This window comes from Tauraco erythrolophus, chromosome 14 (assembly GCF_009769465.1).
Source record: "Tauraco erythrolophus isolate bTauEry1 chromosome 14, bTauEry1.pri, whole genome shotgun sequence".
Lineage (NCBI taxonomy): Eukaryota > Metazoa > Chordata > Aves > Musophagiformes > Musophagidae > Tauraco > Tauraco erythrolophus.
This window is the reverse complement of record NC_141478.1, coordinates 22,468,947-22,481,519: the sequence shown is the minus strand read 5'-3', so window position 1 is coordinate 22,481,519 and position 12,573 is coordinate 22,468,947. Positions and strand designations below refer to the sequence as shown.

At 55.3% G+C, this 12,573-nt stretch overlaps 2 protein-coding genes across 2 annotated transcripts; both read right to left on the bottom strand.

Moving 5' to 3' along the window:
• Positions 1-1,976: 1,976 nt before the first annotated feature.
• Positions 1,977-7,587, bottom strand: LOC104377824 (beta-hexosaminidase subunit alpha). Its single transcript, XM_009984696.2, has 10 exons — positions 7,477-7,587; positions 6,572-6,673; positions 6,345-6,477; positions 5,178-5,358; positions 4,781-4,867; positions 4,384-4,456; positions 3,780-3,960; positions 3,363-3,453; positions 2,852-2,956; positions 1,977-2,357 (listed from the first exon to the last, which is right to left on the bottom strand). Exons 2-10 carry the CDS (start codon positions 6,665-6,667, stop codon positions 2,294-2,296), a joined length of 1,011 nt encoding a protein of 336 aa, XP_009982998.2. The 5' UTR covers positions 6,668-6,673; positions 7,477-7,587; the 3' UTR covers positions 1,977-2,293.
• LOC147527861 (beta-hexosaminidase subunit alpha-like) lies at positions 7,342-12,476 on the bottom strand. Its single transcript, XM_086620587.1, has 7 exons — positions 12,230-12,476; positions 10,010-10,096; positions 8,567-8,665; positions 8,126-8,191; positions 7,917-7,963; positions 7,477-7,587; positions 7,342-7,359 (listed from the first exon to the last, which is right to left on the bottom strand). Exons 1-7 carry the CDS (start codon positions 12,474-12,476, stop codon positions 7,342-7,344), a joined length of 675 nt encoding a protein of 224 aa, XP_086476713.1.
• Positions 12,477-12,573: the final 97 nt, after the last annotated feature.

Sequence of the window (12,573 nt, the reverse complement as noted above, 5' to 3'; positions counted from 1 at the left end):
CACGCGTGTGCAAGCATGTGCACGAGTGTGTGTCTGCAAGCACACACATGCACGGGTGCACCTGCTTGCAAGGGCCCCCATGCACATGAGTGCAAGCATGTGCACGAGCGCACGTGTTTGCAAGCGCCCATATGCACGCAAACACGTGCACGAGGCTGCAAATACGTGCACGCGCATGCAAGCATGAGCAAACACATGCAACCGTGTCCCAGTAAAACCCACCGGATGGGGACGGCGCCCGGGGTGGGCACCTACGGGTGGGTTTCAGAGGCGCGGAGCGTAATCCTGCCGAAATCCGGGGGCTCGGCGGCGGCTCTTCGCCGCCGCCTGGGTTTATTTTTAAACCCGTTGGCCCCGAGTGATTCACACGCTGCCTGTTCTCCTCTGCTCCCCGGCAAGTTTTACGCGACCAAAATAGATGTTCTGGAAGGAACGGGCCGCGCGGCGAGGCCGCGGCACAGGGAAGCGGGGTGCTCCCTCCCCGCCGACGGGGATCCCGGCTTTTTGCAAGGGTGAAAACGTTGCCGAGTCACCCCCGAGACGGTTTTGGGAGAGATGCTGGTTCCCTGCCAGGGAAGTGGGACCGCGGGGCGAGATTCACCCCGGATCGTAAATACCAACCAGGCTTTAGAGGACAGTGCTGGGTTTTGGGGTCTCCCCACACCAGTCCCACCAGTGCTGGAGCATCCGCAGGCTCGTGCACCCAGCCACGGGTGAAACGGCACCCGGCAAGCTGGGGCGAGGGCAGGGAGGTGGGATGGGACGGTGAAGAGGTCCTCAGCACCAAGCAGCACCCGGGGGAGCAGAGCACCCTCCCCAGGGCCAGGATGCCCCTTGGCCCCAGTGCCACCAGCCGCAGCTCCCTGCAGCGACAACAGCACCAATTTACACCATGCTGGGTGGAAAAAACGGGAAAAAACCCACAACTTTTTAAAATAAGAAGGGACACGGACCCCCTCCCTCTGTGCCTGCCACCCCCTCGGAGCCCAAAGTAGCAAACCCACTGTCCTGTGGTTGGGCTTCACAATCTTCTCCCCCTCTCCCACTTGGAAGGAGCAGTGTCCAGGTACCCTCCTGCGAAAGGATAAAGAAACACAAGACCTGACAAGTTCTGGATTTTTTTAATTCCAAGTTCATTCATTATTTTTAATTTAAAGTTCAACAGTAAAAGGTTTCCAGCCATAACAGCAGATCTCACTCTTTTACGACCAAGACACATGTACAACTGTCCCACCAGCCAGGATTTCTCCCTGAGAGATTCCTTATTTTAAGCTGAACATGGTTTTCCAGCATGGCAACGCCAACCGTGAAAGGACAAGAACCACGACTGTCCCAGCTCCGCGGGACAGCAGCATCGCCAGTCTCTATCTCCAAGGAAAACACCACCCAAGCCAAACCTCTCGGATGCAGAGCTGGAGCTGAGCTCCCCATTCCAAGGACAGCAGGGGAGGACAGATCACTTGGCCAAATTCTGAGCAGACACAACAGCTGATCCAAGACCTGACTCCGTAACATCCATGCGCTGCTCAGTGGGTCCGCAAGGTCTCCTCGGAGAGGCTTCAGGGCGTCTTCTTGATCTTAAGGGTCTTTCCAAACCTACAAGATTCTCTGGTTCCTCTCAGAAGCCAGAGGAGGTGGGAGCAGACAGGGTTTCAGGCAGCAGAGAGGGCGATCTGCAGGCAAAGCTCCTGCCTGGACATGGACAGAGAGAGAAGAGACAAGGACAGGAACCACCACAACCGTGACCGCTAGTGCGTAACAGCCCACAGAAACAAAACCAAGGTGAGATGTCATCTCTCCGAGTCCAGATAGTGCTTTATCCAGGTGGGAAGTCAAGGAGGGAAAAAAAACCTGGGGGAGCCCACACCTTCTCATCACCTTCTCTCTGCAGGGACCGAGTCTGTGGCAGCAGTAGAGACTAAACGGAGTTCATCGAGCCGAGCCAGCACCCAGCGAGCTCCGGAGCCACTGGGATGAGGCACAACCATGCTCCTCCACCGGCATCTCCAGAGCAAGCGAGCCCTGCTCATTCTCCCACTAACAAAAACCTTTGCACAGTCTCCCAAGTCCCAGCAGAGCACGAAAAGGCACCTTTTTTTCCTCTTTAGGGTCATTTATTTATAGATTTAAAGAAATAAAAATAGAAAAGGAGGCGAGGAGTGCACGCTAAGGAAAAAAAAAAAAGTTCATTGCAACAAAGCCAGGGCAGAAGCCAGGGGCAGGGAGGGGTCCCTCTCCAAGGGGTATTGCTCCTCCCACGCGCTCAGCGACCGAGGGCAGCGGGACTGTCCCTTCAAAACCCGTTGAATTCGTTTTCACAGTATCCTACGTAGAGAGGCTGCGCCTGGACACCACGCCTGGAAAGAGAGCGGAGAGGTGGCGTTAGGCAGCGGGCATGGGTCGGGTCGGAGCGGTCAGAAAAGCGCAGGTTGGCCACCGGTGCCTCGTTTCAGGTGCGACAAGGAGGGAGCAGTTTTCATCCCGCGCTTCTAGACTCTTTTTCGCTTGCGTGCAGGAGCACGGGGAAAGGGCAGGTTTCCTGGGGAAGCCGGTGCTGCAGGAGGGGTGGCGATAGCTGGCGGGTCCCCCCTTTCCTCAGCACGAAGCCCTCTCCTCCACAGAGCCACCAGCCCACACCGGCAGCAGGGGCTCTCTTCCAGCACCGCACAAAGCAAGCTCTGCCCACGCACAGGCAGGAGAAAAGCTCGGAACTTTCCGTAAGAACGAGGGTCATTTTGCACCAGGGAAAGCCCACTTCACCCTCGCTGCCCTCCCCAGGATCAAACCCCGGAGGGGGTGGCATTGGCACTGTCCCACAGCCCAGCATCTGGCAGCGAGGAGGGATGGTTACCCCAGGAGCGTGCAGCGGAAGTCGGCCAGTCGCGCGTAGGCATCTTGCAGGTCCCTGACGGTCTCGTTACTCCACAGTCTCTCGGCTACGGCCCCAGCTCGCGGCCTTGAGGAAGGAGGGATGGAGGTGGTCAGGTCAGGGGGCAGTTTGAAAGCTTCTCATGCAAAGCCCTGAGCTCCCAAACCCTTTCCTGACCAACACCCTTCAGCACACAAAGGCACACGGCTTCTGCGTATGAGAAGATCCGCTCCCAGACACACGCGGATCAGGAGCAGAGTGGGGTGACAGGACAGAGACCGGCGTTAACCACGTCCTGGTTGCAGTGGCAGGTTGTACAGGAGCACGTCACAGTCCAACAGACCCTCATTTAAGCCGTTCCTGGCACAGACACACTGCCAGGGGACAGGGACGGGCACCACATGCAGATGGAACCCGCAGCATTCGGCACACGCTGCTCGGCGGCGAGGGGAAGGGGCCCGAGCCCTGCCCCCCGCGACTCAAGCTGACTTACCAGAGCCTGGGGGTCAGGTTAGTGACGTCCACGTACTCCCCCCACATGCACGCCTCACCGCCGATCACCCGGCCCTTCTGCTCAGGGCTGCCTGCCAGAGGACACGGTGGTCTTAAGATCATGGGGTGACTTATCGCCCTGCCCACACAGAGGCACCTCTAACAGCAGCGAGTGGCTCAGCTACGGAGGGGGTAACTTGCCCCTTCTGGAAGCCCCTGCTTCAAGCCCCAGGCTGGGGGAGAGCAGAGTTGTGTTCTGCTGGCAGCGAGGGAACGGGACATAGCACAGGAACCAAGGACATGGTCACTCAAGCACCTTCACACCAGCAGCGAGAAAGGATCAGTAAGACATCAGCCCTGGCGCTACCTCCGAGTGACAAGTCAGCTTCTACATGGGAAGGGGACACAAGGAACACACCTTTGAACTTCAAGGGCTCCACCTGGTAGGCTGCCATCCAGTCCTGCCCGTAGGAGATGCGGTTGAGGTACCAGGGGGCAGAGAGCAGAGCCCGGTAGCCAGCCTTAGTGACATTGGCCATCTCCTCCATGTACGGCGTGGAGTTCTCCTTCCACACGTGGATGACGGTGTCTGGCCTCACCTGAAGAGCACACATGAACGCCACGCGCAGGATCAGTGCAGCAACAAGAGCGCCACCTCCCCTCGCAAGCAGAATGCCCTGACCCATCTGCAGCTCCGAACACCCCCCGAAGGGAAACTGAGGTAGGCTTTGGCTTGATTTCTGTCCCACTTCCCATCTGGTTTGTAGAAGCAACAGAGGGATGGATGAGCCCATTCGCAGAGCGTCCTGGGCAGGGTTAAAACCTGCCTCTTCCAGGTGAATATACAAGAACCTGGAGGAAGGAGACCGTTGACAGCAACGTGACAAGGCCACCATGAAGGCAGCTCACTGGCAGCACCATCCCAAGATCAACCCCAGTCCCATAACCAAGTACCCCCCGTCAGCTCCAGCATGGCACCCCCAGGACAGGCAACGGCGTTAGGGAAAGCGGGCAGCTCTCACCTTCACTCCGTTATCAAACACCTCCTGCCACACGATATAACCTTTGCCGAGGGAAGAGATGATGTCCAGAAGCCTGGAGCAGAAAGAGTACCGAGTTTTGGGTTGTCCCAGCTACATTCCCCACTCTTTGCTGGTTGCCTACAGCCAAAGCAGCAGCACCGATATTCCCGACACCGCAGTGGGATGTGAAGGTACTTCTGATGGAGAAAGGACAAAGCACAGTCCCTTATGGGGTTCCTTCTCCCCAGCCCCAGCTTTTTTGAGGTCAGTCTCCCAACAAAACACAGCTAGGCTACTCCATTTGGGGTCAGGGAGACCTGCCTGAATGGGTGACAGCAGAAGACTTTTGTGCCGGTCACATGCTGCAGCTGCAGGCCCAGGACGCAGCCGTCCTTACCTCTGGATGTAGAACGACTCTAATTTTTTGTAATCTTCACCAAAGCCCATGTCCTTCATGAAGGCACGAATTTCTGGATTGGATTTCCTGTGTACCAAAGAGAAGAGAATAAAAGTGCTGCAGCCTGAGCTCTGGAGTAAGGCCAAGACACAGACAGGTCCTTCCCACATCGCTCCAAGGCCAGCCCAGGCATTTCAAGAGCTGTGGCTGCACCAGCACCAGCTGCTTCCCACAACCAGTGTCACCATGAGCACAGAAACCGCAGGCACCAACACACAGAGCCTGGAGGAGCAAGACATCAAAGATCTGCAGATGATTGCGACCAAAAAGCAATGGGCTGGGACTGCAGTGCCAGCTACTTTCCCCCAGTGCCCATCCAGACCGATCTCGGACTCACCAGCATGTGAAGTCCACCTCGTCGCCACCGAGGTGAAGAAAGTAGTCTGGGAACACAGCGCTGACCTCTTGAAATAAACTGGTCACAAACTGGTAGGTGCTGTTAAGGATGGGGTTGATGGGTCCATAGGTCCCAGAAGGATCCTTCCCCAAATAGCAGGGAGTCAGGAGGCCTGGAGCACCTGGCTCATAACAAACACAGCACAGTGAGGAAGGGGCTAAGCATGGCCGTATCTCATGGCCTCAGGAAGCCTGACCTGATGGGGAGGGATCCATGTTCTGGACTCATCTTGTGCTCCCTCCATGCACATCCACTGGTGCCCCAAACACACACTCCCAGGTGAGATGAGCAGGGCTGGAGTCTTTTAGGCTGGACACCCCTTTTTCCCCACCCTGCAACAGCTACTATGAGGATGAGACACAGAAACACCAAATCCTTGCAGGATGCTACAAGTTTCCATCTTCCCCAGGTTTCCCCTTCGAATCTCTCATCGTATCTCCACTGCTTTTTTGGGAGGGAGATTCCTACAGGAAACCACAGACAGAGCTGCTGGGGAAAGATAACATTGGTGCAGTCCCCAGCACCCTCTCCCAGCTTCACGCACCCGCTGCAGATGGGGAAGGGGGGGCAGCCACGGTTTTGGCTGTGATCACACACACAAGGTGTACTCCAGTGCGGGCCATGGCATTTGGAGGGAGGGGAAGGAGAGGGAAACACAAGGCAACGTTTTCCTGGCGCTTCTTGCACTTCCAGACATGGAAGATGAGGAACTCGCAGTCCTCGGAGCAGGGAGCAGCTGATGTGCTGATGTGGACCGGGGCACAGGTGAGCAGAGCGAGGAAGCTTGGTCAGCTGCACCCCCAGTTAAACCCCAGATCCCTGCAATACCCACAATGATGGTTTTGGCAGAGCAGATGTTCCCAAAAACCTGCACAGCTTGGACCCAAGCAGAAAAAGAAACATTTTCTCTTTGGATTTTGTTCTACAAGTTGGATCACTGGAACCTACTTCCTCTAGCCGATGGCTTGCTCCACCCCAGAGCCATCCCGTGGGACACAGCTGCCCACACGCGTCTTTCGGGATCCAGGTTGCGGATCCCCTTCCTCTCTCCCAGTACAATTACCAAAACTGTCCTCCCAGCAGCAGTGGGCAGGGTCTGCTCCTCACCTGGACCCCAGGAAAGAGTATGCCCAGGAGTGTCGAACTCTGCGATGACTCTGATGCCACGCAGCCGGGCGTACTCGATCACTGTCCGCACGTCGCTGGCGGTGTACACGTGGGTCATGGCATTGAAAGCTCCCTGCGGGAACACGGGAAATCCCAGCGCCTCGCTCAGGAGGGGAGGGATCTGCTCGCCCTGGGCTGGGTGCTACACGGTGATCGGGGCAAGTTACCTGCTTGCTGAGTTCCGGGAAGGTCATGCTCTCGTAGGGGAAAGATGGGTCGTCCACAATGTGCCAGTGAAACACGTTGAACTTGTTGTAAGCCATGACATCCTGGGAAGGAAGAGGAACAAAGATGAACACACTCTGTCGCTTCTGAAAGGTCAACCAGCTTGCTACAGAAAGGGGACAAGGTCCCTGCACTCCAAAAGGACAAGGCAGATTCCCCAGATGCTCCCCAGGATCCAAGAGGGATTCAGACACCCCTCTTCAAACACACCAGCACCACAAATTGCTGCAGAGGATCAGTAGTGCTTCTGCTGACAACAAAATCCCTGTTCTTCCTACAACTGAGCCAATGGTTGAGACTTGGAAGTTTAATTCTGCTTGGGACGAACAGAACCACCACCAGCCTTTGCCTAACGTGGCTGGGAAGAAGTCAGTGTTTTCTCTTGTCTCAGAAACAACCCGGCCTTGGGAACTAATCTGGACTGCAGGAACCCAAGATAGCTCAGGGCTTTCTTCCTCCTCCCGCTTATGAAGGGAACTGCGAAATCACCCAAACAAGGCAGCTGTGAGTTACACCAGGAGTAAACACAGCCATTGGCACTAGGAAGGACCTACAGCATGGAAGCATTTCTCCACGATGCACATCTGTACACTAAGGTCGCACTGCCATCCCACACCAGTCTGTTTCTGGATCTAGGGACAGGCACGCCGGGTTTGTTCAAAACACCTAGGTTTGACTAGCTCTTTCCTGATGAGATGTAGATGCAGTGGCATTAGACGGCTCCTACAATCTTTGGAAAGGAGTAAAAAACTCAAAAAGCCCTCCAGGCCACTCGAGAAGCCCTCAGTTGTCACAGAGGAAGGGACATCCATCTGAACCACCTCGTCTCCCAGCACAGGCACCCTACCAGAGTTTCCAGGATGGCTCTCAGAGGCAGGTAGTGACGAGAGGTGTCCAGCAACAGCCCTCGGTGAGCGAAGCGGGGAAAGTCCACAATTTCCGTCTTGTTGATGTAGTACTGCACACGGAGAGCATGAGGAAGAAGTGAGCAGGGCTCCAGGCAACACAGCCGTTAGCAGGAGAGAATCAGCGTCACCTTTGTCCCCAAGGCCAGCAGGAGAAGGAGGGGCAGCCTCACCACCCAGCGTGCAAGCAAGCCAGAAAGAGCTGCAACGCTTTATGCGCTCAGAAGGCAGGGATCTGGCTGGATTCATGAATCCCTACTTGGCCCTTGGCGAGGCTGCGCTGCCTTGCTGGTACCCCCCTCATCCCGAGCATCCTGGCAATCCTCGGCCTGTCCCCGTCAGGGAGAGCTGACTGCCCCGAGGAGATGAAGCCAGGACTCACCGTGCCGTTCTCATCTCTCCCAACGAGCTGGCTGAATGTCTCCAGGCCTGCAGGAAAACCACACACAGTTGCTTTCTCAGCACAGATTCCCCCCAAAGGAACAAAGTTCAATTAACGAATAAGTCTATGGAAAGAGAGAGGCACGGAGAGACGTCCCCATAGGCCTGGGGCAGGGAGAGTGGGAATGCCCGACGGAAAGCACACCTTACCTCTGAGAGCTCCCCAGATGGTATCCGCAGAGAGCAGCAAGGAGCCTTCCGAGACAAACAGCTTATCTGAAACACAGCATCGGAGGGGCCGGTGCTGACGTTAGGTACCACACTCCATCACACACTGCCATGAGCTACGACAGCCCCAGCTCTGGGGTCGCAGCTGGACCAGAAAAAAGTTTTCAGACAGGACTGCAGCCTGGGATCCCAGAGAACTGACTTCTGGGTTTTTTTTTTGTTTTCAACCTCTCCCACTGCTTTATCAGCATCCTCAGATAAATTGCTCCCTCCCTGCCCCAGTTTCTCAAAACTACAGTGAGGATGCTGCCTCCCCAAAAATCAGAGGTAAGTGCTACATGGTGCTATTTCCAACTGACGGGCACAGAAACACCCACACTCCTGCTCCAGTCACTCCCTCCTGCTCCCAACCTCCATACTTACAGCCTTCCTTGGAGTCCAGGCTGGGAAACCCATCGCAGCCCGGTGTGGCAACAAAGACGAGGAGCTCAGTGCAGAGCGTCTCTCTGGGTTGCTCGTTCTCTGCAAGCGACACAGACCACAGACATCAACCCCACTCTGCCTCTTCTCCCTGCTTCCAGTCCACCCCCATCCTCCCAGCCCAGCTAGTGACGGAGGTGCAAGAGTTCGTGGACATTTAACACACGCAGCAGGAATGAGCACCCTCTCCTTCACCCTAGAGCAGGCACAGGGGTGTTCAGCAGGTGCTTCTTTCAACACAGGAAACCAGGAGCACATGAGCTGATCCCAATCTTCCACTTGGAGAAGGTCTACCGGTGAGGAAGCCTCCAGGGAAGCTTTAGCAGTGGAAACTTAAAGGAGCACACAGGAGAGGAGAGACATCGAGGTACGGTCTAGCAACAGCCCCCAAGGCTTCCTGGACACCAGCCCCTGCTCTAAGCAACAACCACGACTAGTCAAATCTTCTCTGGGAGAAGGGAAGAGCTTCATGCTTCCAAACTCTTCCAGCACTGGGAATAAAGCATGAACCCAAGAGCTCTGCTACCCTAGCCACACTTCTTTGAAAAGGCAAAGAAGCCCTGTAAAAAAGGGTGGAGAAGGAATCCAAGCATATTGCAAAGCTGGGCTGAGTTAGAGGCCACCAAAAGGTCTCGCCCAGCACAGAAAGGCTCCCGATCGACTTCACCTTCTGCAGAGCAGGTCCCCAGCACAGCAGCTGGAAAAATAAACCCAGTTCCATTCAGACACCAAGCAGGAGCTCTGGCCATGCTTCCCTATCTGAAGGGGCACTCCAAGGATGCACAGGTGCAAGTTGTCACTGGAGTCACTCCCCCAACTCCAAAGGGAGGTGTTCAGCCCTTGCTGAGATGCATGGATCTACCCACAGCAGTCTCCAGCCAGGAGCAGCGTGGGTTAGTGCGGTGGGATCCTGCTAATCACAGCCAAGGTCTGTGCCTACACCCCCAACAGCATACCCAGGAAGAGCCAATGCTCAATACGGTCACTAAAAAATAAAAAGCTTGGCTTTGAGTGAGCTTGGTCAGAAGCCAGGCGTCAAGCAGACTTCAGAGACCATGGCACCACCAGTGTGACCGTGGCACCCAGTTCGGGTGAAATGCAGAGAGCTCGCAGGAGCAAGAACCCCCAAATTTCTCCATGGAGGAATGGCGAAACCTTCACGGAGAGGAGGAAAACAGCTTGAAGACGGCCCTCTGTTTTGAGCTTTCCTCTCGGTTACAGATGAGCTGGTAGCCAAGGCAACACAGCAGATGTGCGAGCTGGCACACCAGCACAGCAAGACCTGCTCCCTCTGCTCACCAAGGACAGCCACTCTCAAGCCTGGGAAGGTAGAAAACACTCATTCTGTTGAGAAGCCTCAACAGAATCAGTCCCACCACCACATACCGTGTTTAAACCCACCCATGGAGATGTTACCAAAGCTGAACATGGCCTCCTTGGCCAAGGAGCAGACAGGCACCATCACTTTCACACCTAGAAGGCAATGCAGACGGGTGCGGCAGGGATCAGTGACCCATCAGCCACAAATCTCAAGTTCATGGTTCGAAAGAGCACTGTGAAGGTGCACATCGAGTTAATGATGGTCCTGAAGACAAGGACGCTAACGCAATGACGGAGGCAGGCGAGCAGGAGTAAGACATGAGGGATGAAGGGTCCTGGATCGAGTTCCACACAGGGTCCTGGGTCTCTTCCAGACTCATTTCGGAGCTGCCTGGCTCAAGGACAAGAGACAAGGGAAGAGCAGAGAGTGAAATCCCAAATAGGGATAAGAAACAAAAAAGAATCTTCACCTTGAGGGTGGTCTAACACTTCAGCAAGGGCTCAGTCCTCCATCCTTGGAAATATCATGATTTCAGCTGGACACAGACCTGAGAAGTTTGAACCAAACGCAACGTTGGCTCCAACTCCAGGTTTGGCCCTATTCTGAGCAGGGGCTTGATCAAAGACCCCCACATGTCCCTCCTAACTTAAATTAGTCTCTGTTTTCATGCTTGAAATCCAGGACGAATGAAGAGTTTGGACATCATCTTGCTTGCTTGTAAAATTGACATAGCACCTTTCTGAAACAGACAGAAAATGGTTTCTGCCATTTACTTTCTCTATTAATAGAAACTGTTTCTTCCATCCAGGGTTTCCATTGCCTCTTCTTACTAACTACCCATGTGAGGAAAAAAAAAAGGAAGGTAAAGAGGGAAAAAAGCCTTAAAATTGTGCAGTTTGAGCATCATAAAGCAAGGCCTATGGAAAGCAATGAGTATGAGCTCGATCTCATGATCATACGAAGTTGCTCCAAGTGATGTGATGGTCACATTTCCCCTCTGAGAGGAAAAGGAAAACGTGAATAGTTATATCAGCTGTTTTAAGTTTAGTTCCTAGCAGCAAAAAAAAAAAAATCTAAGAGGAGCCTTCTCAGCTCCCAAATGAAAATTTATTTCTATTGCTATGTACGAGAGTTGAAGAAATAAACTAAGCCAAATGGTTCTTCTCAGCATTTCAAACTGGCCTTTGTCAAAGCACAATGAGCTTGGGACCAAGCAGAGCGGCTTCCAACACCATTCCCCTTCTCTGATGAGCGGCGACAGAGTTCACACTGACATTTGGAACACTCAGAGGCAGGCTTACTAGCTCTTTTTGATGAACGAAGCATTTCCCGTTCCCCAGATACAGTGCTTCGGGCTGCCGCAGACCCCGGCAGGCACTGAGCATCCGTGCGTGCGGGCTCCCAGCCTGTTTGCTTCTGCGAACGCAACCGAGGAAATTTCCAGCGTTTCATCCCAGACGTGCAACGGGCGCTATCGTGAAGAAGTCCGGGCACGAGAAACCTTTACAAACTGTCCCAAATCAAGCCCAGGCTCTCGGAGCTTTTGCCTTTCCTCATCTTACCCTACAATTTCAGGATGAATCCAAGAGCTACTACCTCTCTGCCAGAAAAGCCACGCTCCCTTGGGACGCTTAGCAGCTCAACTTCGGCAGAAAGAGCCCCGTGGCAAGAACACGTACTTGGAAGAAACACGCATGAAGCAAGAAGAGCCTTTCCTCAAGGTAAAGCTTCACACCGGACATCAAGAGCTGCCAGAAACGAGAAGAGCCAAGACTTGGAAGAGCACCGAAGCCAAAGCGATTGCAACACCGGCAGCGGCTCTCCCTGCAGTCACAAGAAGAGGAAGCAAAATGAAGCGCTGGGGAGCTGAAACATGATCTGGAGGAGACAGAAACATGGAAGAGAAAGAGCAAACTCTTGATAGCAAGAGCCTAACTCCTGGAAGGAAACGCGGGACGACTACAGCTCGCTGTGCCAAACAGGACTACGTTTCATCTCAAAACGTGTGCCACAGGCATCGCCTTCCGCATCCGAACGCAACGCTGCCCTTTGGCACGGGACTCAATTCTGCGCCACCAGACCGCAGCCGCCACCTCCCCTCGCCACCAGCTGCGGAAACAAGAGGGTTAAAAAGCAGAAAAAACCCAAAATAAATGCGGGTTTGGTTACGTGGGGGTCTCGGGTTGGTTTTTTTTTAAGAATAAAGCCACAGACGAAAGGGTCAACCACCCTTCCAACGGCCCTTCGCCCCCGCCGCGGAGCCCCCCCGGCAGCCCCCGCCTCACCGGTGCGGCGGGCGGCGGCGGCGAAGAGCAGCGCCCAGTAGCGCTGGAAGGCGGCGTCCAGCAGCGGGCAGCGCGGCCCCACGGCGGAGCCGGCGGCGGCGGCGAAGCGGAAACGGCGGGGGGGCAGCAGGCAGCGACCGCCGCCCGGCGGGGAGCGCTGCGTTTGGGGCCGCGGCCACACGGCGGCCGCCGGTGCCAGCAGCACCGCCAGCGCGAGCAGCGGCAGCAGCGCCCGGCCCGCCGCCATGTCGCGCCCCGCGGGCTGAGGGAAGGAGGAGGCGGCGCCGCTGGGCGCGGGAGGGAGGGACGCGAAATGGCAGCTCGGCCCTGCGGGGCCGGGCAGC

What these genes read in the sequence shown, in the direction of transcription:
- LOC104377824 (XM_009984696.2), bottom strand. Translation starts at nt 6,667, where the DNA reads ATGGCTTACAACAAGTTCAACGTGTTTCACTGGCACATTGTGGACGAC. An exon ending in TGTTTGATAACGGAGTGAAG is followed by an intron (nt 3,961 to 4,383) that starts GTGAGAGCTGCC and finishes TGTGCTCTTCAG; the next exon opens with GTGAGGCCAGACACCGTCAT. An exon ending in AACCTGACCCCCAGGCTCTG is followed by an intron (nt 2,957 to 3,362) that starts GTAAGTCAGCTT and finishes TCCTTCCTCAAG; the next exon opens with GCCGCGAGCTGGGGCCGTAG.
- LOC147527861 (XM_086620587.1), bottom strand. Translation starts at nt 12,476, where the DNA reads ATGGCGGCGGGCCGGGCGCTGCTGCCGCTGCTCGCGCTGGCGGTGCTG. An exon ending in CGCCGCCGCCCGCCGCACCG is followed by an intron (nt 10,097 to 12,229) that starts GTGAGGCGGGGG and finishes ATTGCCTTCTAG; the next exon opens with GTGTGAAAGTGATGGTGCCT. An exon ending in GGAGAGATGAGAACGGCACG is followed by an intron (nt 7,588 to 7,916) that starts GTGAGTCCTGGC and finishes CTCCGTGTGCAG; the next exon opens with TACTACATCAACAAGACGGA.